Below are 27,911 nucleotides of genomic sequence, written 5' to 3'. Positions count from 1 at the left end.
ATACATTTTGATCAACAATACGTTGAATACACAACCCTAGTAAATTATTCAGTAAATCCATAGAACTTACATACAAGTTCTCCACATCTACACAAAAGCAAAACATTTACAACAAAAAAAGGCTCACATCTTCTTGGTCACCCGCTTGAACTTCTGTGAGGTTTTATAAAAGATGGAATTGGGTTTAGGCCTGTTGATATCCAGGACGTTGAGGTTACCCTCGGAGATACTCCGCACAACTCTTCTAGGCTCGTTCTCCTCCGATCCTGGGGCGAGAGACAGAAAGACAGACATAATGCTTAGCGCCACCGTTAACAGTTACCATTAGAGTTAATAATGGAACGCTTCTACTCTGCCGTGGAGCAGAGGAGGCACTACCATTTATCAAACTAAGGTTAAGCCATTTTGCATCAACAGCAATACTTAAATACTTACAATAAAACCTTCCACTTTCTATAACAAATGAATTCTTGTGAAAAGTAGCCAAATCAGTAGCCAATGTAGCCAAATCAGACAAGACGCTCAGTCATGCATCCCATCTTCACGAAACCTCTTCTCTTTGAGCAGTTGTCCTAAGACAGATCGACAGATCTTCACAGTTAATAAAACATATCTAAACATGTCCTAGTCCAACGTTGTGTTACAGCTGGACAGATGTAAGCTCAGAGGGTAACCACCTCTAAAAGAAATGAACCTTGCAATTTCAGAGAGTGGAAAAGAAAAATCCAATACTAATTACATTTTCACGAGTGTTTTCCACACCAAGTTAATGACAGTGAACCAAGCACTAACACTGTAATTTTTTTCATCTGTCAAAGCTTCACTGCTATCCAAGGTCATGGATTTTTCTGACCAGGGGGTGAGTTTCCTGATAACGATGGATCTGTGTCATGATCTACTTCCTGAAGGCTTAGCTCAGGTGCGGTGTAGTTTGGTGAGTGTTTCCCAAACCACCTTGGAACTCGGTTAATCTTGAAGCGGAAAGGAATGTGTATCAATCGATATATAATCGATAGTCCAGAAGCATTTCTACACTAAAACAGCTAGGTGTAGGAGGTTAGCAGACTGACTAGGGAGCAGTTACTTTCACCTAGGTCATTATTGAGGGGCTACATTTCATAGGCACCTGCGCAACAATCTCAAAGCGACTGCAATGCACGTGTTTGTGAAAGCATATCTTTAAAATGTTTCACCTGAGTACTCTGCTATGGGCCACCATATATCAGTGTCATGTTTTAGAAGTGTTAGTAATAGTTCGGATTACTTACTAACTTTGTTAGTTTACTTTGTTATTAGTTCACAATTCACAATGTAGGCCGACACAAAGTGCTTGACTGAAATGTAGACTTTATGCTCAATAATATATATTATATTATTCATAATCATGTGGACATGGGTCTGGCCGGTTCTAGCCCCAACTCAATTAGACTCAAAGTGATGAAAGAAATAATAAAAAAGAAGACCCCGCACGGGTCCCAGGTGGTCCTGTGAAGACTACCTGGATGTTTCCTCCAATCAGGGGAAGAATATTGTAGAACTCACCACCAAAACGACGAACTCTCAGTGGTTTGCCCGCTACTGCGGGTTCCTGCTTGATGCGCTTGGGCGCTATGCTGTCCTCTCTGCTGCTGCTGGGGGAGAGACAACACAACATTTACAAGCTTTCAAATAACTTTCTGTTTAATAAGAATACAATAAAACCTTATAATCAGTAAGTGACCAAGTCTCTCTTACAAAAAAGCCCCACCAATGAGGCTAACCTGGATAATTGAAGTTGAAGAAAACACAAAAAATGTGTAATAATAACGATACTCATTCAGATTTTGATTTTGAAACAACACACTTACGGGTAAAGTTTCCGTTTGCCTTGTGCAGCTGACGTCCTGGCCATGTAGAGCGGCTTGCCACGTCTGATGTCTAGCAGAGACGTCGTCGTGGCCAGTCTGTGGGACAGAAGAAGGCGGAGCATGTCGTTCAATATCTTAACCACCTTTTGACTTTCGTACTAAGTAAGTAAGTAACGTTTATTTCTATAGCACCTATCTCAGACCAGGGGTCACAAAGTGCTCTACATATATAAGAACATAATAAAAGAGCAAAAGTTATAGCAGGTTAAAAGAAATAGGCAAACAAGCGAAAACAGGAACAAGTAGCAAAATAACAAGTGTACCACAATATCAACAGGACACAGAAAGACAGGAAAAGGGGTTCCCAAAAGACACTGTCTATACAGGACAGTCTTTAGCTGTTTTTTAAAAAAGCTTCGACCGAGACCGCTCATCTAAGAACCCGAGGGAAGAGCATTCCAAAGTTTGGGAAGCCACGGTTTGGAATGCTCGATTAAAATATAATCAAGACATTGGAATGAGACCAGCAGCACTGTCTGTGACAACTCTGCTACCCTTCAGACGATTCAGTAATGGCAAACGGCGGGACTATGACAATGCATTTAGGGCGACGGTATATCAGATGAAACAGGGTAATGGATCAGAGGGCCTGTCTCTTGCTCACGCCACAGAACACTAAAGAGGGCTCGCAAAGCTTTTGAAAGAGAAGCCGGTGGGGGGCGTATCGGATTTCATAGAAAATGTTCCAAATCCTAATACAATTTTCTGCCCGGTCCTTCTCTGGGGACAAAATGTGTAAAATAGAGATTTGAATGGTTAGGAATTGTAATAGGGTGCAAAAGGAAAGGGCTTAGAACATGATCTGCATAGGGTATGTGTCCCAGGCTCTATGAAGATAACCCGGGATGACTGGGTTCATATCCACAGCTATGAATATACATACTGTACATACAATGTTTGTTTTTTTACAGTGTTCAACAAAGCTAACATCCAACCAAATTACCGTACCTTTTCAGAGGTCCGTTGGTGTCGGTTGTGTTGGCTGTGGAAGGCTGTGATTGGCTAGCGCCGTGTGTGGCTAGCACACACGACGACGTCTTGGCTGGACGAGGAGTGGTGCCGGTGTGGAGGATAATGGTGGCGTTAGCAGCAGAAGCCGGTTCGTCAGAGTCGATCATGTCGAACGTCATGTTGGGGTCGTTGGTGGCGGAGGGCCGGAGCGGCGGGGCGGAGGGCAGGTTCGGTCTTGCCTCGGGGGTGTACTGCAGGGGGAACATCCCCTCCTCCCTGAGGACCTCCTGCAGGACCAGACGGCCGAGGGCGGGGACAGGCTTCCAAGGGTTGGGTGAAGACACAGCCAGCTTCCTTCTGGTTGGCTTCTTCACAGCGGGCTCCAGCTCTGTCACAGGGTCTGCTGGGCCTTAAAACAACAACAACAACAACAAAAAGGTCATTTCATAATAATAATAATAACAACTTTTATTTGTATAGCACTTTTCCTGCAAACGTTGCAGCTCAAAGTGCTTTTATCATTACGGTATATATCATTTATATAATATATATTTTTATATATTATAATCATATATTTGCATCATTAATCAGTCAATTCATGAAAAGGCAGTCTTTTATTTGCTTTATCATTTGATTTTAAGATTGGAAACTACTTGCATTACTAAACCTAAAAAAAAGAGGTAAAATTGGGTATATTGACTTGGTTTTGGTTACAGAATGCTCCTGTTCAGTGTGACCGCCACTAGTGAAGAGATGGACTCCCCTGCCTGGGTCCATTGTTCCCTATCCAAAACTCTTTTGCCTCCATGCCGACTGTACCTAAGCTAAACCCTGGGGGGAAACCAGCTAGTTAGCTGTTGGTGGCAAATGGCTAGAAGCCAATGAGTGGATTGCAATCTATCATTGTCCATAGACTGCCCTCAAAGCAATAGAGGGTAACAAATGCACAATTTGGTAACTTGGGGAGAACTACCCCTTTAAAGGTCTGGTCTGAGCTCAGATCACGACGTGATTTCAAATCACCAAGTCGTGTAATGTAGGCAACGAAAGCATCATCCCATCTGAATTACAGTGCGTACGTAGTGTGGGTATTTACTAACAATATGGCAGCAGGTTGCCATAGCAATGTCATAAACGCACGTCACCCACACCACAAGATCATTTATTTTAAAAGAAAAAGGAAAAAGAAAAAGAAAAGAAAAAGAAAAGAAAATGTCTTATGCGTTGTTAGGTGGCAGTGGTATCAAACAGGGAACACTAACTAGCAATAAAGCAGCCAGCAGCATAACAAAAGAGAGACTCATTTCAGTCAAATACCAAGTAGAAGATCCTCGTCTGCGGTATTACGTGTTCTCATCTATTGTCAGGTGGTGAAGTGCAGAGGTGCCCAAAGACTGTGAACCTGGTGACCTTTACACCAGGCAGACATTAATCAGAGGTGTAAGGGAGTAAGGGCCAGAACACATTTATGGTCACAAATTGAGTTTCGCCGGCTCCGACACGAGCCACGGTGACATGGAATATGGCTGAGTGAGGGGGATGAAAGAAAAATGAACAGAATGAACAAGAATGAGACTAAAGTATAGAGAGAGAAGAAGAAGAAGAAGAAGAAAAAAAGAGAAGAAGATTAAAAGTAGACAAGAGTATCCAAGGTCACACAAAAGAAAACCCTGATGGAACACGAGGCTGGGGGGAACAGGAGGAGAAGGAAGGGGAGAGGCATGTAAACCACCTAATAATTTAGGCGTATATAGCATAAGTAGTTCACAATCACTAGCCATAATAGATGAGTCACATGCTATACAACCTGTCGTGTAGAAGAAGGGTACAGCTCCACTAGGATGGATCACCACATTAGTCATCAGGATGAGTCATACGCTACATAACGTTAGTTATCGGTCATATGGTCCGGACCGACATAGCTCTGCTATATAAAACTACCCTAACTACCCTCATCAAATAAGGCCTGTTCCTTTAGTGGAAATGCAACTCAAAAACACTGCAACTCCACTCATTTTATTTATTTTCACTGTTGAAAAAATAGGATTTGTGTGTGTGTGTGTGTGTGTGTTTGTGTGTGAATATTCAGATATTCACCAGGAACAACTGGACCAGCAACTGTTTCATGCATTGTGTGAGTCACATAACAGGTCATCCAGCTTTGCGGTGCTCAACATTGCATCCAAAAAAAGTAATCAATCTCATAATTGTGGGTTAATAATAATAATAATAATAATAATAATAAAAATAAAATAAAAAGTAAGATATGAAAGGCTAGACTAATATATCTATCTAACAAAGCTAATTGTGTATTGAAGTAAAGTGGAGCACGTTGCACCAGAGCATGAGGCAGACACACTTGTTGCAGTGAGACCGCATCACTCTCCTGCCGGCCAATCACAGCCCGCGATGCCAGCTACATCACAATGTAGAGAGAGAGGAGGTGGCGATTCTGAGAAATCCGGACTGTGTGGTGGTGGATTTGACATCTCAATTAACTTAGTCTTATTACCTTACCTAAACCCCCCTGATCGTTTAAAAAACAAAAATCCCCCCCACCCCCCAAAAATAACCCCCTCAAATAAACAAAACAAGCAAAAGCATTCCAGAAAAAAAAGAAAGAAATAGGATTTAAAAAAAAAATCACATCAGTCTCATATTTCCTTTATCATTAAAAAGGGGGAGGCTGAGAGGTGGGGGGGGACGGACGACGACAATGTTTTTAGATGATTAATGGTGCTGTATATTTAATGTGAATAGCAGAATGCAATATTTAGCAAATCTGAGTCCCGGCTCAGATAGCGGAGAGCAGGACGAGAGGACAGTGATGAATAGCGTGGCGGCCTCGGCACTAAATGGCAGCCCAAGTTCTTTCAATCACATATTTTTAGGCTTGTAGGATTAATACATGCATGAGGTGCTATTTCTGGTGGAGAGACCGCACCGAATTAGGGTCGCCTGGCTGCTGCCTCTCTTCTTCTCTCTTTTTTTTTTATAGTGTCGCTGTTCTCGCTGACGGGGCAGGGGAGGGGTTCGCCTTTGCTGACGTTATTTGCCCTGCAGTGAATTTGCATTTTCATGAATGAGGCGGGCTTGAGAGAGAGAGAGAGAGAGAGGGGTTGGGGAGGGTGAGATGCTGGATTGACTGAACAAGATATATAAAAAAAAAGGGGAGGGAGGGAGGGAGGGGGACAGGGATCGATAGAAAGGAGGAAATCTAGACTGATACAGAGGAGAGGAGAGCGAGTGAGAGGTTGGAAGAGAGGGAGAGAGAGAGGAGGAGCAGGAGGTTGGGAGAGAAAGACAGAGAGAGAGAGAGAGAGAGAGAGAGAGAGAGAGAGAGGGAGTGAGAGAGAGGCTGGGAGAGAGAGAGAGCAGGAGAGGGCTGGGAGAGAGAGAGAGAGAGAGGGGGAGCAAGAGAGAGGCTGGGAGAGGGAGAGAGAGAGAGAGGGAGCAAGAGAGAGGCTGGGAGAGTGAGAGAGAGAGTGCAAGAGAGAGGCTGGGAGAGGGAGAGAGAGAGAGCAAGAGGAGCTGGGAGAGGAGAGCGAGTGTTGAGAGAGGAGCGTGAGAAGTTGTGTGAGAGAGAACGAGTGTGATTGGAAAAGAGAGAGTGAGAGGTTAGGATGAAGCAGAGAGTGAGAGAGAGGAGAGTGAGTGAGAGAGAGAGTGAGAGAGAGAGTGAGATAGAGAGAGAGGGAGTGAGAGAGAGGGAGTGAGTGAGAGAGAGAGGGGGAGTGAGTGAGTGAGAGAGAGAGGGGGAGTGAGTGAGAGAGGGAGTGGGTGAGTGAGAGAGAGAGAGAGGGGGAGTGAGTGAGAGAGAGAGCGGAGAGAGAGGAGTCAGTGAGAGAGAGGAGAGGGAGTGAGAGGGGAGAGAGTGAGAGAGAGGAGAGTGAGAGAGAGAGGAGAGAGTGAGAGAGAGGAGAGAGAGAGAGAGGAGAGAGAGGAGAGTGAGAGAGAGAGAGGAGAGTGAGTGAGAGAGAGGAGAGTGAGAGAGAGAGAGGAGAGAGAGTGAGAGAGAGGAGAGTGAGAGGAGAGTGAGTGAGAGGAGAGTGAGAGAGAGAGAGGAGAGAGAGTGAGAGAGAGGAGAGAGAGAGAGGAGAGTGAGTGAGAGAGAGGAGAGTGAGAGAGGAGAGAGAGTGAGAGAGGAGAGTGAGTGAGAGAGAGGAGAGTGAGTGAGAGAGAGGAGAGTGAGTGAGAGAAAGGAGAGTGAGTGAGAGAGAGGAGAGTGAGAGAGAGAGGAGAGAGAGAGACAGGAGAGAGAGGAGAGTGAGTGAGAGAGGAGAGTGAGTGGAGAGAGAGGAGAGTGAGTGAGAGAGAGGAGAGAGAGAGAGAGAGAGAGGAGAGTGAGTGAGAGAGAGAGGAGAGTGAGTGAGAGAGGAGAGAGAGAGACAGGAGAGAGGAGAGAGAGGAGAGTGAGTGAGAGAGGAGAGTGAGTGGAGAGAGAGGAGAGTGAGTGAGAGAGAGGAGAGAGAGAGAGGAGAGTGAGTGAGAGAGAGAGAGGAGAGTGAGTGAGAGAGAGGAGAGAGAGGAGAGTGAGTGGAGAGAGAGGAGAGTGAGTGAGAGAGAGGAGAGAGAGAGAGAGAGGAGAGTGAGTGAGAGAGAGAGAGGAGAGTGAGTGGAGAGAGAGGAGAGTGAGTGGAGAGAGAGAGAGGAGAGTGAGTGAGTGAGAGAGAGAGAGGAGAGTGAGTGCTGTGCTGAGAGGTGACAGGGGGATGCAGCACCATGGATCAGAGCCTTATTGAGAGGGTCATGCATGATGACCTGCCCTCGCAGCTGCTCGGCAACAGTCGACACGACAACAGACAGTAATAATCAGGCCTGAGGAGGAGACCCAACACTCCATCGTTGTCAAGCACGGAGGCTAATTACATAAGCACAGATTAAATCACACCGCCCCCCAGACTAATAGGTTACTTGTCTTTCATTCATTCCACACAAAAGTCTAATTTAAGTAGATAGTATATCTGTATCACACACAGCAGACATTCTGAACTAGACAAGAGCTCATATAAAAGCAGTGTGAAAAAACGGCTGTTTTTCCTTTAATGCCATTTCCTTTTGCTGAGCTGTGGTCCTCTGGTCTTATATTTTTTTTTCCTGTAGGTTTCCCACAATGTGTTTCAATCAAATGCAGACCACCTGTTCTGCAGAAAATATCATTACAGCCAATTTGGACGGCCATATTTCATATACTTCCTTATTCCATTTCCATTGGGGGAACGGTTTTCCCCAAGTATGTTTTTTTCTTCTTTCTTCTCTTAAGGGGTCTTGAATGTTATTTCATTTCATAAACTAACTTCGCTTCCAGAACAGGAAGTCTTGCAGCAATGCACAACTGTAAATTACATATTTACTATTTTATTTCAGAATACTGTAACGTTTATTTCGCAGCTGTCTTTTACATGTTACAGTTTCTCTATTTTTCTTGGCTTAAGAATTTTATTTAAGTGGTAATCAATACCACATCATCTCTTGAGGATGGCAGAAGGGAAATCAATTTGCTATACTAAACACCAATGATCAATGAGTAGCACTAAAAATATATACACACGATAAACATTATTAGATATTACCATAGTACAGTAGCTACGTACTAAAATGGTAATTACACGCTTGATATTCGGACATTCCGTTCTAGCAATTTGTCAGACTAAATATTAGGTAACTGTAAATAACCAGTGAAAAAAGTCAAATTAAAGCATTGATATGGCTCCAAAATATAATCACTTTGTGCACACAAACCTCAGACATCTTAAAAGTCTAGATTTAATTCTTGGAATGGTTTCATAATAAATAATACATCATATATGTCTAGGTTTTGTATAGAACAGTCTTGTGTCTAAACGTCATCATCACGAGGCTACTTCAGGAAGTGAATCTAAGCTGTTAGGATATCTATGAGGCTCTGTGGCAACCCTATCAATGTTGGCCTGACAAGAAATATACAGATTTTTTTTGGTGTGTGTAAAATTTCCGCTTTTAAAGTAGCCTTCCATAACTGTGAAACAGCAGGCCCACCATTTTGTTCACAACGGGGAAAGTGTGGTGTTGCAGCTTATAAAAGTAACCGAGAAGTTTTGCTAAGCGACTGCCTTTAAATAATTAGATCAGAGGTCAAATCATAGTCAGAATGGGGACTGCCATGCACAAATCAGCCTTAAAACAATGTCGTAATGTTAGCTAGCTAGACATTTTTTTCACAAGGTCTATAATACATTGAAATTACATTAAACTAAGGTAATACGACGGTTATCATAATTTTTTTGAATCTTTATTAACGAAGCAAATTACTACATTTGTAGGTTTTCTTTAGTTGCTTGTGTGTTGGCCACTATCTTGCCGATGATTCGCAAGGCATTCTGGGAGATTTCGCATAGCACTCCGTTTGGAGTGTGCCTCTGAAATAATTCCCAACAACAATCGGGACACCCTATCCCTTCACTTGAACGTGCAACACGGAGGGGTAGGGCTAAGCAGTAGGGGCAAGGGGTGAAATGGGATAGGGCCCAAGTATACAGTATATAAAGGTGTTGGGTGTTGTTATTTTCAAATGGTGAAAAAAAGATGATACTTTTTGGAACATTTGAAAAAAAACGTCACTCTCCAAATATGTACCGTATTTTCCGCACTATAAGGCGCACTTAAAAGCCTTTAATTTTAAAAAGAAAACGACAGTGCGCCTTATAACCCGGAGCGCCTTATACTGTATATGGATCAATTGGTTAATTGGTTGATCCATACTGGTTGTACACAGCGCTCAAGGCGCTCTGTCAAAATGTTTCAGTACGACTGGTAAACTACAAAGCCGCACCGCTTGCAGCATTACGGTAATCAGTAAACACCGGTACTGTGCTTACTCACAGTCCCACACCACTTGTGTGTGTATAAAGACCCCAAGTAAAGAAGGCTAAACAGAGTTTCCGAGGGAACAAAGCGAGATGGCCACAGTTAGACACAGTTAGAGGACAAACTCGAACAGTGGGTTGTTGAACAGAGAGCAGCAAGTAGAAGCGTCTCTACAGTCACTATTCGAATGAAGGCAACAGCGCTAGCACGGGACATGATGAACATCGATGAATTTCGAGGCGGTCCTTCTTGGTGCTTTCAACTTGAAGTTTTAAAGTACCCACTCGATATAATAAACAACAGTTTAACGATCACTAAACACTTATAATTTGTGTATTGGATTCATTATTCTCGTTTGCCGGAGGCTACCGGTAAGGGAGGGTTGACTTGTAAACATACTTTCGTTTTAGCTCGTGTTCAAAAGCAAGGACTGTGTGTTCATCTAGTTATGTGTAGTTATGTGTTTTTAGCATATCGATGTTCTCCCAGTATGTTGTCATGTTATTAAAATACAGTTTAGACCTTCGTAGCGATGTGTTTTGTTAGCAGCGTTCGTAGCTGTGGCTGCGTTCAGAGTCACTTTTCTCCCATTCAGTGTTTGAGGTGAACCAATATTCAAATACGCCTGTCGTGTTCAATCTTTCTCTGATTTGAATGTATGACACATCATTTGAAAGCTTACAATCTGTAGTTTAAGCATGTGTAAAAACTGAAAAATTACGTTGCACATTTCACCAGGAGCTGTCACATATTGGTTGTTGGTTATAATTGTATAGCCTATTGGTTGTTTTCTGGTGTTGTTTTCTTGTTTTGCTCTGTTTGTAGTCTACTTGATGTATTTTTATCAGCTGTTATATCACCACAGCGGTTAATCCACTAATAGAGATAATAGCAGATTGAAAATGCTTGTAGCTAACTACCCTATATCTCGTGGTCGCAGCTATTGCGAATTGCTATTCACGCGAGTCAGCTGTGAATCACCGCAGGTCCTTGACGCTTGTTGCAAAAATGGATGACGAACGGCTGATACTTGAGGTGGAAAAATATATAAAATGACAGTGGAGCAGGTAGAACGTTGACGGTGACAACGCTCAGGTGGAGCTTGGACAACGGGAAGTTGACACAACACCGATGGAGAGGTGACGCAACGCAGTAGGTGGAGCTTGGGCGTAACGCAACCCCAGTCAAACGTTTGACTGCAGTATCTTCTATTCTATGCGCCTTATAATCCGGTGCGCCCTGTATATGAAAACAGTTCTAAAATAGGCCATTCATTGAAGGTGCGCCTTATAATCCGGTGCGCCTTATAGTGCGGAAAATACGGTACATAGGGCACTGTAAATTCCTCAAGAAGTGTCATTTTTAGAGGCAAGCATTTTAGAAACTACAAGAAAAGGGTTGGCATAGTAGTCACCTTTGCATTCAGAAACATTTCTGCATTCTTCATGAATGGATGGTTCATGAACGGTTCTGCCATGACAGTGCAGTACAAGGCACTCAAACTGAGATAAACTGATAGCTGCAGCTTTTTACCACAGGAGTGATGGCTGTGATGGACAGGTTTGATGGCCTCTGTCACATCGAGGGAGGCGGGTGGTAGATTAATGACCAGGTTAGCAGGCCTGGGGGGGGGGGGGGAAGAGTAAAGACAAGTTTACCTTTCATTGATGGAGTGGGTTGAAGACGCAGGGAGACTCTCCTCTGATGTTTCTTGGCACCTGAGTAACAAACGGAATGGTCAGCACAGCTTTGATCAGTACTGTAACTCACAACACATCAGCATGACCACAGCCGTCCTTACACTGTAGAGAGATGGTACGGGAGAATGAATGAAAGCGGGTCCCGTCACGTCACGTGTTCAATCTCCACTGAGCCCAACGCCACGTTGGGCACTTAGCAGCTTCAGAACTGTGCAGATAAACGTAGAGATTCCGCGGCCCATTCCTAACGGTGTGAATATCTAAGCTGTGACATTTATACTTTTCGAGATACAGCTGTCTGAAGCTGGGGCATGGGGCTTTCTCAAGGTACTGTTGTATTGCCGGAGCATGTGACGCATAGGCGACTCCTGATTGGTTTAAATCTCATGCTACGAACGCACACACGGACACACACACGTCACGTATAGAAGTGGCTATATCAATAACACTAACACCAGCTAAAGTATTTGGGACACTAAAGGATCACATGGGTAGTAGACCACATGCAATTACAGTTTGGCTAAAACACTTCTGAAAAGAGAGAGCTAATTAAACTAGCCAGAAGTTAATTCACGGGTAGTGGAGGTTCAATAATGGTTTTAATATGACCATCCTCTTCCAACATTAAATCAACAACAGCACCGATACCCAACATAGTCCTCGCTAGGTGAAAAAAACCGAGAGAATTAAAACAAACAGACGACACGACCTATTGAGAACGAGGTAGGCTAGCATTATGTTTGTGGTCATGGGGTTGGGAAGGGAGGATCGAATTACAAGGGTATCACTCGACTACAAGCACAGAGAGAGAGGGAGAGAGACGGGGCCAGAAAATACTAAATAAAAGACATGAGGAAACAAGCGTGCGACGGCGCAGGGGGACAGGTGCGGGGTGCGCGCGCTGACAAATGATGGACAGCATCATAGTCATTGAGCGTCGCCGCCGGCCAGCTTCGGTTCGCGCTCCATTGTCTGTTACGGGCGGAGTGTCCTGAAAGAGGCCCTCCCTGCTGGAGAGCTGGTGGTGCTGGGTTATCCAGGGGTGATAGAACAACCATGTTGACTCCCCGTGCATGCACACACTGACTCCCATGATCCAACAGTAAATACACCACCGGCGTGGCCTGGGGGGGGGGGATAGAATATTGCTCTACGACTACTGATGGCCTGTATATACAGTATATAGGCTCGTCCTGATGGCCTGTACGTAGACTCACCTTACCGAACAGTTTATTAGGAACACTACTAACACTGGGGGTAGGGGCCTCCCTTCGCTCTCAAAACAGCCTCGATTATTCGCGCCGTTGATTCCACAAGATGGTGGATTCAAACGTTCCTTTGAGATTCTGGTGGTGTGATGACGCGATTGCATCACGGCAATTTTCCTTAGGGAAATAGAGAAATCGAGAACCGGTTCGTAGTTGAGAAATTGTTCGGTCAGTCGTAATCGTGCGCCTCCGAGGTTAGCGTTTCTTTTTAGCGATGCCGGCAACATTTTTCTGACAGTTAACGTGTTGCAAAAACCCCACGCGTCACAACGTCAAACTATGCGCCTGGCGTCAAACTCACTGCAGTGTAGTATCGGAGTATCGTTTTACTTAATCGCAACAAGGACAGTATTCAATTGCTCAGGCTACTCCACAACACTAAGTTCTAACACAGGAAGGAAAAAAGGCTAACAAAACAATATTGCTGAATTGCATTCACTAAACTCAACTAAACGTTTTTTTGCATGTCATACACGGGATGTAAACAGTGTGGAAGGCAACACTTACTGCACGGGCTCTCTTGGTGACAGACGAGGTGTGTGAAGGACAGGATGGAGGGGAGCTCTGGTCGGAGCCTGGAGCCGCCGAGGCTGCCCTGTCCCTCCACGGCCCTCTGCTCCCTGGTCTGCTCCTGGTCGGCCCAGACCACGGCCCTCTCCCTCAGGACCAGCTGCTGGATCTCCTGGTTCTCGGCCTCGTCCGCGGCCGTGAAGAGGTCCGCTCTCCTCAGCGTCCAGTACAGTTTGTTGTAGGCTGGCAACAGGGCCGTCACCATTCTGAACACCAGACAGACAGGCAGACAGAATGAAGCATGGAAGTCAAGGCTAGGTTACTATTAGAACACACAGACACTGTATGCACGTGAATAAAAGCCTACAAACGCCCTCCCCAACCACATCACAGGCCAACACCCGCCCAACATTTAAACAGGCCCTCAAAACCCACCTCTTCAAGCTTTCCTTCACCAGTTAACCCTCTCCCCCTCCCCTTCCCATGTGTCCCCAGCACTACCTTAATTAGGCCCCTATACTTTCTTTTATTTATCTTTTGTTTATTTTTTATTATTACTACTCAATCTTGTCAGTTTGTAAAGCGTCTTTGAGTGTCTAGAAAAGCACTATATAAGTCTAATGTATTATTATTATAACAAATACAAATTTTGGCCACACAAAGTTTTAAGAAATCACAAGATGCTCTGTGGTGTCATAATCCCAATAAAACACTTCAAGGAGTGTAAAGTGGAATCTCATCTCATGTATGACATATTAACCCCCCTCCTATAGGAGACAGGGACCTACTTCTTTGTCTGTTTGTCATCCTGTTCCTGGAGGCTGACGAGGTGGGTCATCTGCTCGATGTGCTGCTTGAGGTCCTCCACCTGCAACTGAAGCTGACGGCATTGGAGGTCCCTTTGGAGCACCTGACGGGGGGAAAGGAACGTGGATGAGCTACTGGGGGAACCACATAGGGAACCCTGGGGGGGAAGGTATTAAACATGTATAAAAAAAACCTGCAAGGCGGTGAGGAAGAAATCTCAAGGGGGTTTATTTTGTGGTATGTCCCCCCCCCCCCCCCCCCCCCACTCTGAGAACCTGTCTTCTGGGTAAAAGAAGCTGTCATCCACAGGAGAAGGAGAACAGAGAGAACACTAACACAAGCAGGTGCGTCACTGTTCTGGAACACTTCCTGGAAGAGGGATTGAAAAAAAGAAGAAGAAAAAAAAGAGAAAAAAAGAAGAAAAACATTGACATGGTTTTAGGTGACTGGCTGTGTTGAGGGGTGAGTAAAGAGCCATTGATTTATTCTCGAGTCATCAACGAGTGAACGAAAGGAATAAAATGAGCACGTTTCTAATTACTAGGGGGGGAACAGATGGGAAAAAACAAAAATGCCCATGACACCAGCAGAGACACAACGCTTTCAAAAAAATAAAATAAAAGGGGGGCCATGTTAGTTTAAACTCCTAGCGACACACCGCCAACCTCTCCGAAAAAAAAACCCTCTCGGCTTTGGACGAGAACCTCAAGGGCACTTAAAAAGGGATAATACACAAAACCAAACTACAATATTTACCAAGGTCGATACCTAGGGAGTGATCTGTGGATCCAGAGAGTCAGCACCTAAAAAATACGCCACGGCTTAGTTAAACGACCCCCTCAGAGCTCAGCATCGGCCTGTTACTGTTTGTCTGTAAAAACAATCGGTGTACTTGCCTTGGACCCCTATTAGCTATGCTGCAGAACAATGTAGCTCACTTCAGTAGCATCACTCTACATATCGGTTCGGATAACGTTGAGCTGATTAGCTAAGTTGACCAAAACATACTTTTCGTTTCCATAAGAATATTTTTTTTTAAAAGCTCCCATACTGTATGTTGTCAGATATGTTGTCAGTTCTCCAAAACCCGTGCTTTGGACTGTTCAGTCGGGATTTGAACTCACAACCTTCCGATCACAAGTCCAACTCACTATCCACTAGACTAGACCACCACTACCCCGGTCGTAAAATGTGCTCCACGGCCCCGAGGGTAACGCGTGAGTCCTCTAACTTCTCTCTCTCGGCACATCCCAAATAACCCAAAGTCTTTCAACGCGAACAAGCGTTCCTCCTCTGAGGAATCTTAAAACTCCCATCATCATAATAATAATAAGATGTTTCTGGGCCGCCCCCTCTTCTTCTTCAGCCGGCCGGCCGGTCGCCTCACCTCCGGGGCCTGCACTTCCTGTCCCAGCAGCTTCATCTCACCTCTGGGGCCTGCGCTTCCTGTCCCAGCAGCTTCATCTCGTTCTCCACCCGGTGGAGCCAGCCGTCGTTCTCCAGGAAGCGCTGCTCCGTCTCCGCCAGCCTCTTGCGGATGTGCTGCTGCTGCGTGAGCAGGGACGCCAGCTTGCGCTCGTGCTTGCAGGTGGCCTATTAAAAAAAACAAAAAAAACAGAGCTTGTCAATAAAACTTTTTGATGACGTGACAAAGGGGAGTCAGGCAGTTAGAGTAATGTGCTTCAAAGCAGAGACCGCCGCTGATGATATATCATTGAAGTGCTGTTCATTGTTTTGTGTTTTTTGGGGCGGGGGTGCAGGGCAATTTTACAGCCAATATGACCAGTGTTTGAAAGATGAAAGTGGTGTATTCAGTGAGACGACCGGGCCCCAGACCTTCTCGGTTTTGTCTTTGACACAGAAGATCTGGACCTGCTGGTTGCAGTCCTCGCTGTGCTGCTGTCGGAGCTCGTTCTCCTTCAGCTTCCTCTCCAGAACGAGCTGCTCCCTCCTGATCTGGGCTCGGCTGGAGAAGATGCTCTGCAACGACTCTGACATCCTGGAGAGAAGAAGAAACACCCCGTTTGGAGGAAGGGGTTGAGAAGTCATAATAATAATAATAATAATATTACATTAGACTTATATAGCGCTTTTCTAGACACACAAATACGCTTTACAAACTGAAAAGATCGAGTAGTAATAATAGAAAGAAACAAAAAGGTAAATAGAAGAAAGTATAGGGGCCTAATTAAGGTAGTGCTGGGGACACATGGGAAGGGGAGGGGGAGAGGGTTAACTGGCGAGTTTGAAGAGGTGGGTTTGGGCATCCTGTACATAGAGAAGAAGAAATACCCCGGGGGGGGGAGGGGTTGAGAAGTAATATAAGCGATGAATATAAGCAATGACCGTTGATTGACTCCTTGACTCCTTTTCCCATCAATTATCTTTACAGTGTGGTTACCGTAAAAAAAAGAAAAGAAAAGAAAGAAAAGAGCATTTGTGAAGGATTAAATAGAGAGCTGGGTGAATCTTGGTTCAATGACAAAGGACGAAAATGAGGTTCAAGGTTCAAGGCCGTTTCTAAATGCATATAGTATCCTTCTGTCCTATTTCAATAGGTTAAACGGTGGTCAAATCAGGCTGCTGTGCACTGGATCACCGAGAGAGAGAGGTATGCAGGTAAATAAATAAACAAACTGACAGTGGAGAGGGGTGGTTGCTGAGATGTGACTGCACTCTCCAATAGGGACGTAACTAGGGTTGCAAGGGTTACCCAACCACCCAAAAGACAGAACACAGAGAGCCTGCACGGGGTGACGACGGTGCACTCTCCCTGCAAAAAGGAGCACTCCCTCCCTGGCAGTGTGTCTGCAGCCCGTGTCTGCAGCTAGAGAGAGAGAGACGCTATACCCTACCTCAGAAATGAAAAAAGGGGGATTCTTTAAGGAGAAATGTCTGAGAAATACATTCCCAAAAAATATATTTTTCAGTCATAATGTGTCTTGCAACCTCATTTTCTGTTAAATAAAAAAAATCGGTGAGAAAAAAAATCGGTACGTTCGTTGGACCGAGTACCGTGGATGGTTATCGAATCCTGAGTGGAGTGTATCGTTACCTCCCTCCCCGCTCGCCAATGTAACCCCTGTGACGTAGGCGCCGCCGCGGCGGCCTTGCCAGACTGCTGCATTTTTAATAGTGTGAGAAGCGTGCGGCCTCTCTTCAGAGTCTCTCATTGTGCGAGTTGTGAATTCTGATGCCGGTGAATGAAATGCGTGGGAGTGAGACTCATTCAGCTTTTTTCACCCCTCCCCCTCCTTTCTCTCGCTCTCCTTTTTTTTTAACAGATGCCACTACAGCCCTTTGAGGGAAGCGGAAGGACGTATTTTTTATTTTTTTTGCTTTCTGGGGGGGGGGGCTCTGATTTATATAATACCTCAAATGTTTATCTATATTTATACAAATATGCCACATCTTGGCTCACAAGATGCCCCTATCAAAAATGCAGAGAGAACTCTCCACCTACTGGGTCCTTGGGCATTGTACTTTTTCTTCATGGTTTATAAATTATGGATTTCAATTAAAAGTGTAAAAGTTTAATTCAAACATCTCAAGTGTGGTTACATGTTATGCATCACAAAGGTTTTTTCGTTAGTGTAATTTGTTTTTAGATGTGCAGGACACACACACAACAGACACACAGAGACACAGAGACACACACACAGACACAGACACACTGTCACAATCCTGTGTGGGAACTAGGGCTGCAACTAACGATTATTTTGATAATCGATTAATCTGCAGATAATTTTTTCGATTAATCGGATACAAATGAAGAAGAAAAAAAAGATTTATTTTGCAAATTTTATTTTATGTTTTCTAAATCAGCCAGGCCTATACATATACCTGTGCAAAATGAATAAGTATTAATACAAAATAATAAATAATATAAATAAAAAAGGCTTTGCTACATCAAATAGGTTTAACAACAGGCCATGGACTATGGCGGTAGATTGTTTCAATAAAGTAGTTGAACTCTAGCTCAATACATGCATTGTTTTAGGTAATAACTTTGCTTAATGTAAAGGTCAGTAACCCAAAGTGCAATATAGGCTACAGACAAGACACTAATGTTTTTATATAACAGATATGCTCCAAAACAATGCAATGTGTCCTCTCACTCCATACAATAGGCTAGGCTACAGTCAGTGCCTCACTCTAACTCACGGGTAGCTTGGTAGGCTACCACTAGGGCTGCAACTAACGATTATTTTGGTAGTCGACTAATCTGTCGATTATTTTTTCGGTTAGTCTCGATTACTCGTGTGGCTTTTCGCTGCACGTAAATGGCGACGCAGAAGCATAAATCCGGCTTAACTAGCTATCTAACCTAACGTTACGCCAAGCTACAGCTGCTCACAGAGCTAGTTGATTGGCTAGCTAGCATTGCTGGCTAGACTACAGACAGCTCACGTTAGTAGGCTACGCTTGGCGCTGTTTATCTTACAGACAGCTCGCTGGTGGACTCAACATAATTGAAATAGCATTCACTTATCAAGCATCATTCATGATCATCCACCATGACTACCTGGTATTTTAATAGCGACCACCCCTCACTTCATTTCATCTCGCGTTCTCCTGGCTTCAACATGGAAAACCCCTGCTACGTAACGTTACATACAAGCGCCTCTGTCTGTCACACGCGTGCCACAGGGCAAATAAATTAATAGCACAAACGCTCATAGCATGTACAGCCCTGTCCATGGGACGTTGTTTTCCAACATGTAACAGTAAAGCTAACATAAACATTACGACCCTAACAATATAACGTTAGCCAGTTGGCTAACAACGTTAGCTAAAACTTACCCAGCTGATTCTTGCATGGCTCCCGAAAAAAAAAAAGAAAGAAAAAAAAGCTGTTTATTTTTTATTTTTTATAATACGATTAGTCGACACTAAAATTCCACGTCGACGAGTTTTTATGATCGACGTCGTCGATTATGTCGACTAATCGTTGCAGCCCTAGCTACCACTAGCTAGCCTTTAGCTTATCACCTCTGCTCTACCACTGACAGTTAGCCAGCTAGCTAAATACACTTGTCATGCAATATTGAATTCATGAATGCGAGCAAACACTCACTGGCTATCGCATTACATTACAGTCATTTAGCTGACGCTTCGCCAGAACTCACAAGTGCATCTCCGTTGTGCTCCCGTGCCATGCAAGATCGGTTTTGCATAGGTTGCACCATTTTTTAGTAGCTTTTAATGTGAAGTGCTCCCATACCTTGGACGATTTCGGTCGAGTCGTTTTCTCCGCCTCCGGCATGATTTAAATGTAGCCGCCGCGCCGGTGTAGGTACCGGATTTTCCCACCCTACCAGATTTTCACACTTTTCCGGTTCCGGTCATAGGTTCTGCCCTTTCCGGCCATAGGTAGCGCTATGATTCGCGATGCCTACACCGGCTCCGCAAGACAGCGTGCCGTGCGTCAATAGGAAGTAGGTTTGTTATGGAACAAGACCCGACGAATCGATAATGGAATTCGTCGCCAACGAATTTCATTATCGATTTTTAGCGATTTCATCGATTCGTTGTTGCAGCCCTAGTGGGAACGAGCCCATTGACTATCAATGTACGCACATTGCTGTTGGGTCGTGACACACACACACACAAACACACACACACACACACACACTTACCTCTTAAACTCTGCTTGCTTCTGACAGACGACAGCGTTCACCCCCTGAGGTACCTGGGTCCCCACCTTCCTCTCCTCATACTGTTTTAGCTTCGCCTTTAACAGAACAATCTGAAACGGCAAAATCTAACGTCGATATTTCTAATACAGTCTAATCATTTTCTACAAATATTTTCAGATAAATGTCCAACACTATGCTGTCCTTATCTGGATAATGGCTGTAGATTAGATTCATGCCCTTATATCACTATTTAACACTTCTGGTTGGATGCATTTCGTTGTATTGTACTATTGTACTCTGCGATGACAATAAAGTTGAATCTAATCTAATCTAAAAAGAAGGGCAGAGAAACGTATGCAAACATTGTTTTAACCGAAGGCCCTTTCTGTCTGTAGTAGAGATGGATGGGCTTGTTCTAACGTTACAGTACCTCTTGGCGTTGCCTCTCACATATCACTGCATACTGGCCGATGTGGCTGTCCAGGCTGACCACGTTACTCTTCAGCTGATGGACGGGCAGGCGCACACACACGCACACGCACACGCACACACACACACACACACACACACACACACACACACACACACACACACACACACACACACACAGAAAAGCATTACAAAAACAGGACAATCGTTTATATATATAAAAAATAAACACATGTGGAATTTGACTGTCAAAAACCATGAATATTTGGCTTTTAAGAAGACGCAGAGCATACGTAGAAAAGGGGGCTTCACATATACGATAGTATAACGTATATATAATCTTTGGGAGGAGCAGAGAAACTAACCGAAGACTTGATCTCCTTGGCCCGGTTTGCGTACTTCAGTGTGTTGTGGGTGTCATCGTACGAGGTGGAGGAGGGGCTGACGTTGGCTATCATGACGGTCCGGCAGTTTCCGCCCAGAGAGTCTTTCAGTATCCGTGTCAGCTTGCTGTCCCTGTACGGTATGTGGGCCTTTTTACTCTGAAAAAAAGTCAAGTCAAGAGTTAAGTAAAACAAACTTAACATGTGTATGAATTTAAAAAAAAGTGACGCAAAAAACTATTTTTCAAACAACAACAATTCCCACAAGCACATTATTATTTTTCTGCTGGTCTGAAATCATTGTGCCGGCTGGGGTGTGTGTGTGAATCCAGCTCAGCTCCACTAATAGCACAGATGTGTCTTGAGCCAATCACAGCTGTTCAGGTGAGTCACAGTCTCAGGGAGAGAATTAGCAGGAATCTTGCAAACATAGAGGAGGGGGGAAACTGATCTGGGGGGGGGGGGCAGCCCAGCTGTTCTTCCGGGGCTGAAAACTACATCTGGTTTCAGAGGCGGCCTTCAGATTTTTCAGCGGATCCTATGGGAGCAACATTTTTTTATTTTTTTGCAAATGGTTGGAGCTATGGGGGAGTTTGTCCCAATTAAGCAAAGCACCCATTTCATCAGAGCAGGATTTACAGCGTAGAGAGAGGGAAAGACAGCCTGAGAGAGGAAATGGGCCAAGGAGAGAAAAGCACAAGTCTGTGATAACACTGCAACTGCAACTCAGCTATGGCCAGGACACTAGTCCTACTGCAAGAGTGATAACCAGGACACTAGTCCTACTGCACCTCAGTGATAACCAGGACACTAGTCCTACTGCACCTCAGTGATAACCAGGACACTAGTCCTACTGCACCTCAGTGATAACCAGGACACTAGTCCTACTGCACCTCAGTGATAACCAGGACACTAGTCCTACTGCACCTCAGTGATAACCAGGACACTAGTCCTACTGCACCTCAGTGATAACCAGGACACTAGTCCTACTGCACCTCAGTGATAACCAGGACACTAGTCCTACTGCACCTCAGAGATAACCAGGACACTAGTCCTACTGCACCTCAGTGATAACCAGGACACTAGTCCTACTGCACCTTAGGGGTGTAACGATACATCGATTCACATCCATGCATCGATTCATTGACTAACGATCTGATTACATCAATGCAATGTAAAAATATCGATATATATCGTCATCTTATGCGCGCAGAGAGAGAGAGAGACTTGAAAAAGATACGAATGTTTTTCATTTTTGATGAGAGACAGTAAGTCTATCCCTTTTAATATATATTTTGGAACATACTCGCGTTCGCAATGTGTGACTCGCATTCACCGTGTGTGACTGTCTACTCTGGCTCGGCTCCACTTCTCGGCTCCTCCTCCTCTCGCGTTCGGCAATCTCCGGTGATCTTCGGAAATGTTCGGCTTGTGTGAGTGCGTCTAATGAGAGTGCGTCTAACGGGAGTCTAATGGGCGAATACATTGACCGTTTTGGACACCAAAGATATTTTTTAACATCTACTCTTCGAGGCGAATCCAGTCAGACCAATATCAGACCTGCTGGACGTGTGTGACACGTGTGTGGACGTGTGTGTGTGTGTGTGTGCGTGTGTGACTGGATGTCTCTCTGAACCTGTGTGTGTGTGTGTGTGTATGTTAATGAGCTGTATGTTAATTACCACTTATTACAATTGATAATTGTGTTAGATTGGCATATGATATCGCGTCATATCGATCATATCGTCATATCGATCTTGAATCGAATCGAATCGAAATCGTATCGTGACTGACATTGTGATATCGTCAAACATTGTATCGTCATACAAACAAATCGATATAATATCGTATCGTGATGAAGCTGGTGATTTACACCCCTACTGCACCTCAGAGATAACCAGGACACTAGTCCTACTGCACCTCAGAGATAACCAGGACACTAGTCCTACTGCAACAGTGATAACCAGGACACTAGTCCTACTGCACCTCAGTGATAACCAGGACACTAGTCCTACTGCACCTCAGTGATAACCAGGACACTAGTCCTACTGCACCTCAGTGATAACCAGGACACTAGTCCTACTGCACCTCAGTGATAACCAGGACACTAGTCCTACTGCACCTCAGTGATAACCAGGACACTAGTCCTACTGCACCTCAGAGATAACCAGGACACTAGTCCTACTGCACCTCAGTGATAACCAGGACACTAGTCCTACTGCACCTCAGTGATAACCAGGACACTAGTCCTACTGCACCTCAGAGATAACCAGGACACTAGTCCTACTGCACCTCAGAGATAACCAGGACACTAGTCCTACTGCACCTCAGTGATAACCAGGACACTAGTCCTACTGCACCTCAGTGATAACCAGGACACTAGTCCTACTGCACCTCAGTGATAACCAGGACACTAGTCCTACTGCACCTCAGTGATAACCAGGACACTAGTCCTACTGCACCTCAGAGATAACCAGGACACTAGTCCTACTGCACCCCAGAGATAACCAGGACACTAGTCCTACTGCACCTCAGTGATAACCAGGACACTAGTCCTACTGCACCTCAGTGATAACCAGGACACTAGTCCTACTGCACCTCAGTGATAACCAGGACACTAGTCCTACTGCACCTCAGTGATAACCAGGACACTAGTCCTACTGCACCTCAGTGATGGCCAGCAGGTCACTAGTCCTGGGACATCGAGGTATCAGTCCCTAAAACGCACAGTGCAGTAGGGGGGGGGGGGTGGATCGCATTTCGCTACAGCGATGGCACGTTTGTGCAGCGTTTCCTAAATGCAAGTGGCCTGCTTGTGGCCTCCCCTGGGACGGCGCGGTAAGGCGAGACGACTCAGTGACAGGTTAATGTATGCAACTGGAATGAAATAATACCCAAATACTCCCCGCCTGCTGCTCCAAGTCCAGACCCGACCCGAGGCTCACTGAGTCAGACAGAGCTGTTCACTTTATACCCTGGGCCCGTGGTCGAAAGCAGGATCATAGTGCCTCCGAGGCACGAGGTAAAAATTGTAATCAATTCTCACCCAAAGTTATGGGGACAAAGACAAACTACACACAAAGAAGAACGAATAAATTAAGACCGGGTACGGTACTCTAATACATTTGTACAATTAAAATGGATTTCCTCTAAAAAAACTAAAAGCACAGGCAGACGACAGGAATCAACTGGCCTGGGGGGCGGCGGGGGGTGGCGGTGACGACAGTGAGGAAATATGTAGCATTTATAAAACAATAACAAGCAGAAATAATGTATTATATTCCCTGGAACAGATTCAAGGCCCAGCAACCATTCATCGACGAGCATAAACATCTGAAATCACATTAAACAGTGCCTTTTCCAAAACCCCTAATCTCAAAGTGTGACAGGCTAATGGGATACATGCGTAAATTATCCGTAATCTTTTTAAGAGTGTGAAATCTAGGCATTATTCCATGTACCCTCGGTGATGATGAGGCAGCACCTAGGCCTGTTCGACATTGCTCACAGATATGCTTGTGGGGCTTTTTATTGCAAAAGGATTACTGTGCACGCACACACAACTGCTTTGTTGTATTATATTGAATTCCACAAGGGCATAATTTCCTTTCTAAAATCCTGTTCAGTCAAACACTTGTAATATGCAATATGTTCAGGACACTTGACAACAAAAACCCTATTTGTTGAATCAAGCCAGTTGGTCTTTAGTAGCCTTGCTTCGCTCCAAGCATTGTTAGGAAAGACCTGCATGCAATCAAATGCAGATCAAAGGCACTTCCTGTATAACATGCATCATTCTTATTTCACAGCAACAATGCATAGCCTATGTGAAATGCCTTCAACATAGCACCTGCCTTTTTTTGTTTGTTTCTTTTCTTTTTTCATATTATTCTTTTTATTGATAGAGATAATAGCGAGTTTGAACGGAAGGATGGGTGAGAGAGAGAGAGAGAGAGAGAGAGAGAGAGAGAGAGAGAGAGAGAGAGAGAGAGAGAGAGAAGGGATGACATGCAGGATATGTCCGTGGTGGCCGGAATCGAACCGGGAACCCTGCGGTCGGTTACATGGTCGACGCTTAACCCCGCTACACCACTTAAGCTCCTACTTTTGACATTATTCCAAACCGGATAACGTTCGTTATATTTGGGGGCCAGTCAGGTGAACCTACCTTTGGGTCAGCCAGGGCGTTGATGACGTTACCCAGGGCGAGGAGGGAGCGGTTGATGTTGGCACCTTCCCGCTGACGGGCGCCTTTGGCGTTGGTGGCGCTGGCCCTCTCTGAGCCGGCCAGGTCGATCAGGCTCAGCTTGGCCACGCGGACGTTGGGGTTGAGGCTGGCCGTCTTGTCCTGCTGCCTCATATAGATCTAGGGGACATAACAACATATCATTCTCTTATTCACCCATTCACACAACAATGGCAGCAAGCTACCATGCAAGGCGCCGGCCGGCCCGCTCATTGGGAGCAATTTGGGGTTCAGTGTCTTGCCCAAGGACACCTCGACATGTTTAATTTGTACTCAATTTGTAACTCAAATTTTTTATCATTTGAAATGATATCTACTTATGATGAGGTTAAAGGTTTATGTTTCTGTGTTTATGCTTCCATCTAAAATGGTATTAATATTAATTAGCATATATTGTGGTTACTTCCCATATATTCCTGTTAATTCCCATATATTCCCACAGAAAGTTTCCACCTCTGAATATTACCGTAACTGTACATTAACTTGTGAAAAAAGAGCATAATAGGTAATTAGAAGAAAATGGCAATTGCACTGATCATGTTACCTGAAACACGGCATGGGAGCGTGACGAGGTGGCGTTCATATCGGTGGGGTGCTGCGTCCTGTTCTTGTTGCCATAATCCAGAGCTTCAAGGATGTGCTCAGCAGACTTGGGCTGCAAGACAGATCAGATCAGACAGAAGCACCTATATCATACAATCTTTTTTAAAAGAGATGCTACAGGATCATTGCAACTATTTTTTTCATGCCTGGATGGTAAGGGAATAGTTTGTACAAATAGAATCGAGGAACTCCAGGGTTCTCCCCAAAGAATGTAAGAGGAGCCACTCTGTCGACTTGGCTCCGCCACTATGTAAACATCTCAGAGCGTATTAAACTGACACTTGACTGTTGTTAAAAGCGGAAAAACGAATTAAGTCAGTGTTTTAGCCCAATTTTTTTTGCACATTTTGACATGAATAAAAGCAAGTCAGTTTTGATAACGCAATCCTTTTAAAGAAGAACTCTGAACTAATCACTCACTGTAATACCTTATTCAGCCACAGAAGCCCTAGTTCAGTGCCAGTATTATTATAGTGCCAGAAGCAGCAATACTTTAACGCCTCGTATTCACTTTCAATCGCATAGCGTCCTTTTTTTTTTTTAATTTTGTTTTTCAGATTTTATCCCTTTTTTCACCCAATTTGGTAGCCAATTGAACCCAACCTAGCATCCAATTATCCCCTGCCTATTGCGAAGGATCCGCCGCACGACCCCGTGGCCGGCAGTCCCAGAGGAGACCGCCAGGCAGACTAGCTGACTGGCTCCTCGAGCCCAGCACCGTTATTCCGGCACCCAGGGGGCGGTGTTGCGCGACGGATCCTTGTCCGGAAATACTCCTATACCGCCCTCGGGAGCGGCCGCCCAATATGCCGCTCCCCGTGTGTGCCCCAGCCATATCCGGATCTGGCGAGCCGGGATTCGATCCCAGTCCCCGGTGGGCAGCTTGCACTAGTGGCCAGTGCTTAGACCGCTACACCACCGCGGGGCACGCATGGCGTCTCTTTAAAAAGACCTTCAATCTTTGAGAAAAACTCAAACTAAAGTAGCATAATCTAAAACATAATATGAATATTATTCGTTGCATTTGTTGGGGGTCAGGGTTTGTTGAAAACGAACAGGCTCGAGGACTAGCGTAGCACAATGCTAAATAATAAGGTCACAGAGTGGCTCCTGTGAATGACTTGGCTCTTTGTTTCTCACCAACCTGGTGCAGAGTGAGACCTTGAATCACTACTCCTTTGGAAATGTCCTCTCTCACTGCGAGAGGGCCTACATTAGCCAAGAGGTCTCGGATCTGCTCGTTGTACACCTGCAAAACAGACAATATGTCAAATATAGGTCAATTGTTCTGAATTAGACAATTGTGAGGGACATTGTAACCCAGTATGGTGGACGGTGGAGAAGGAAAAAAAAGGACAAAAACAAAGACTCACCTCAAGATATGAAAACGCAATTTCAAAAACCTTCTCTTCCTTGACTTCATCCATGCGGACGAACAGCTCTTTCATGGTGCGATACATCACACCTGGGTCGTTGTTTGCGCCCAACATTGTGTGTGTCTTGCCTGCTCCTGTGGCGCCGTAGGCGAACACTGCAACGTGTCAGACACAGTTGTTTAGTAATGACGCAATATTAAAAGGCTCTTCCACTTCTGACACTATCCCATAAACCATGTTGTGAAAGCCTTTGTATTACGATATGTAGGTTACCTACATGTGACCATCTCATTACATACACAGACTTTCCAGTGAATACTTCATCGTCATAATCAGGGCACTTAGAAGCACTATTTCAGAACTGTAACAAATCACTGCAATGTTAAGAGTTGGTGTCCATTTCAATCTTAATACTGCTACAGATAACTGAGGGTGTCATGTCTAAAACAGGGGTGTCAAAATCCTAGCTGAGAAGGCCATTTTCATGGTAGGACAATTGTAGTCATAGACATCGACAAAAGTAAATAAATATCTCGAGCCTGACAAGCATTTTGACACTTCTGGGGGGTATTCCATCAACGTCGCTAAAGGAGAATCCAGGCTTACTTTGATAAGTCTCGCGAGAGTTATCAAAATAAGCCTGGATTGTCCTTTAGCGACATTGATGGAATACCCCCCCAGGTCTAAATCAATCATAACATTAAACTTGTTTTAAACTTGACAACCTTTACAACCATACTTTCTATCACAAATAGTTCTATGCAACAACAGGTGATATTACGGATAGTGGTTGTGTTGACCGTGTTACCTGTACAGTTAAAGCCGTTCAGCACTCCATCCAGTATCGCTTTTGTGGTATTCTCAAAGATGTCAACCTGGGAAGAATCCTCCCCGAAAACATTGTCAAAGACAAACTTCAGGTCCTTCTTGGGTTTCCTGTTGAGATCTCTGTGTTTGACACTCTGTGCCCCAAAAGATGCAATGCCATCGTCCTTGGGGTCAAATATGAGCATATGGTTGTCCACGACTTGAACCACGCTCCTGATGTTGTCGCCCCTCTCTTTGTCGTTGAACGGCCGCACGCGGACAACCACTTTGACATGGCTGCACACTTCACTCGCCATGATGGGTCCACGTCAACACTAGGTGTTCGGCTACTTGCGAGATAATAGACCGACTGTAAGAGAAGAAGAAGAAGGTTCAACCATTGTCATTGCACACAAATGTATTCAAGGAAATGTATTCA

General features: G+C 44.7%; 1 protein-coding gene across 1 annotated transcript; it reads right to left on the bottom strand.

The window, feature by feature from the left end:
• Positions 1 to 123: 123 nt before the first annotated feature.
• Positions 124 to 27,789, bottom strand: kif18a (kinesin family member 18A; the record flags this gene model as incomplete). The annotated part of the gene is made up of 17 exons (XM_080528086.1): positions 124 to 266; positions 1,543 to 1,631; positions 1,848 to 1,943; positions 2,856 to 3,267; positions 11,363 to 11,422; positions 13,180 to 13,448; positions 13,971 to 14,092; positions 15,418 to 15,582; positions 15,826 to 15,988; positions 19,629 to 19,738; positions 20,059 to 20,133; positions 20,423 to 20,599; positions 24,609 to 24,806; positions 25,231 to 25,341; positions 26,434 to 26,538; positions 26,663 to 26,820; positions 27,474 to 27,789. The coding sequence occupies 17 exons, from the start codon at positions 27,787 to 27,789 to the stop codon at positions 124 to 126; spliced, it is 2,769 nt and encodes a 922-aa protein (XP_080384212.1).
• Positions 27,790 to 27,911: the final 122 nt, after the last annotated feature.

This window comes from Nansenia antarctica, assembly GCF_963989245.1.
Source record: "Nansenia antarctica genome assembly, chromosome: 4".
Classification (NCBI taxonomy): Eukaryota; Metazoa; Chordata; class Actinopteri; order Argentiniformes; family Microstomatidae; genus Nansenia; species Nansenia antarctica.
The sequence above is the reverse complement of the archived record's forward strand: the minus strand, read 5'-3'. Positions and strand labels throughout refer to the sequence as shown.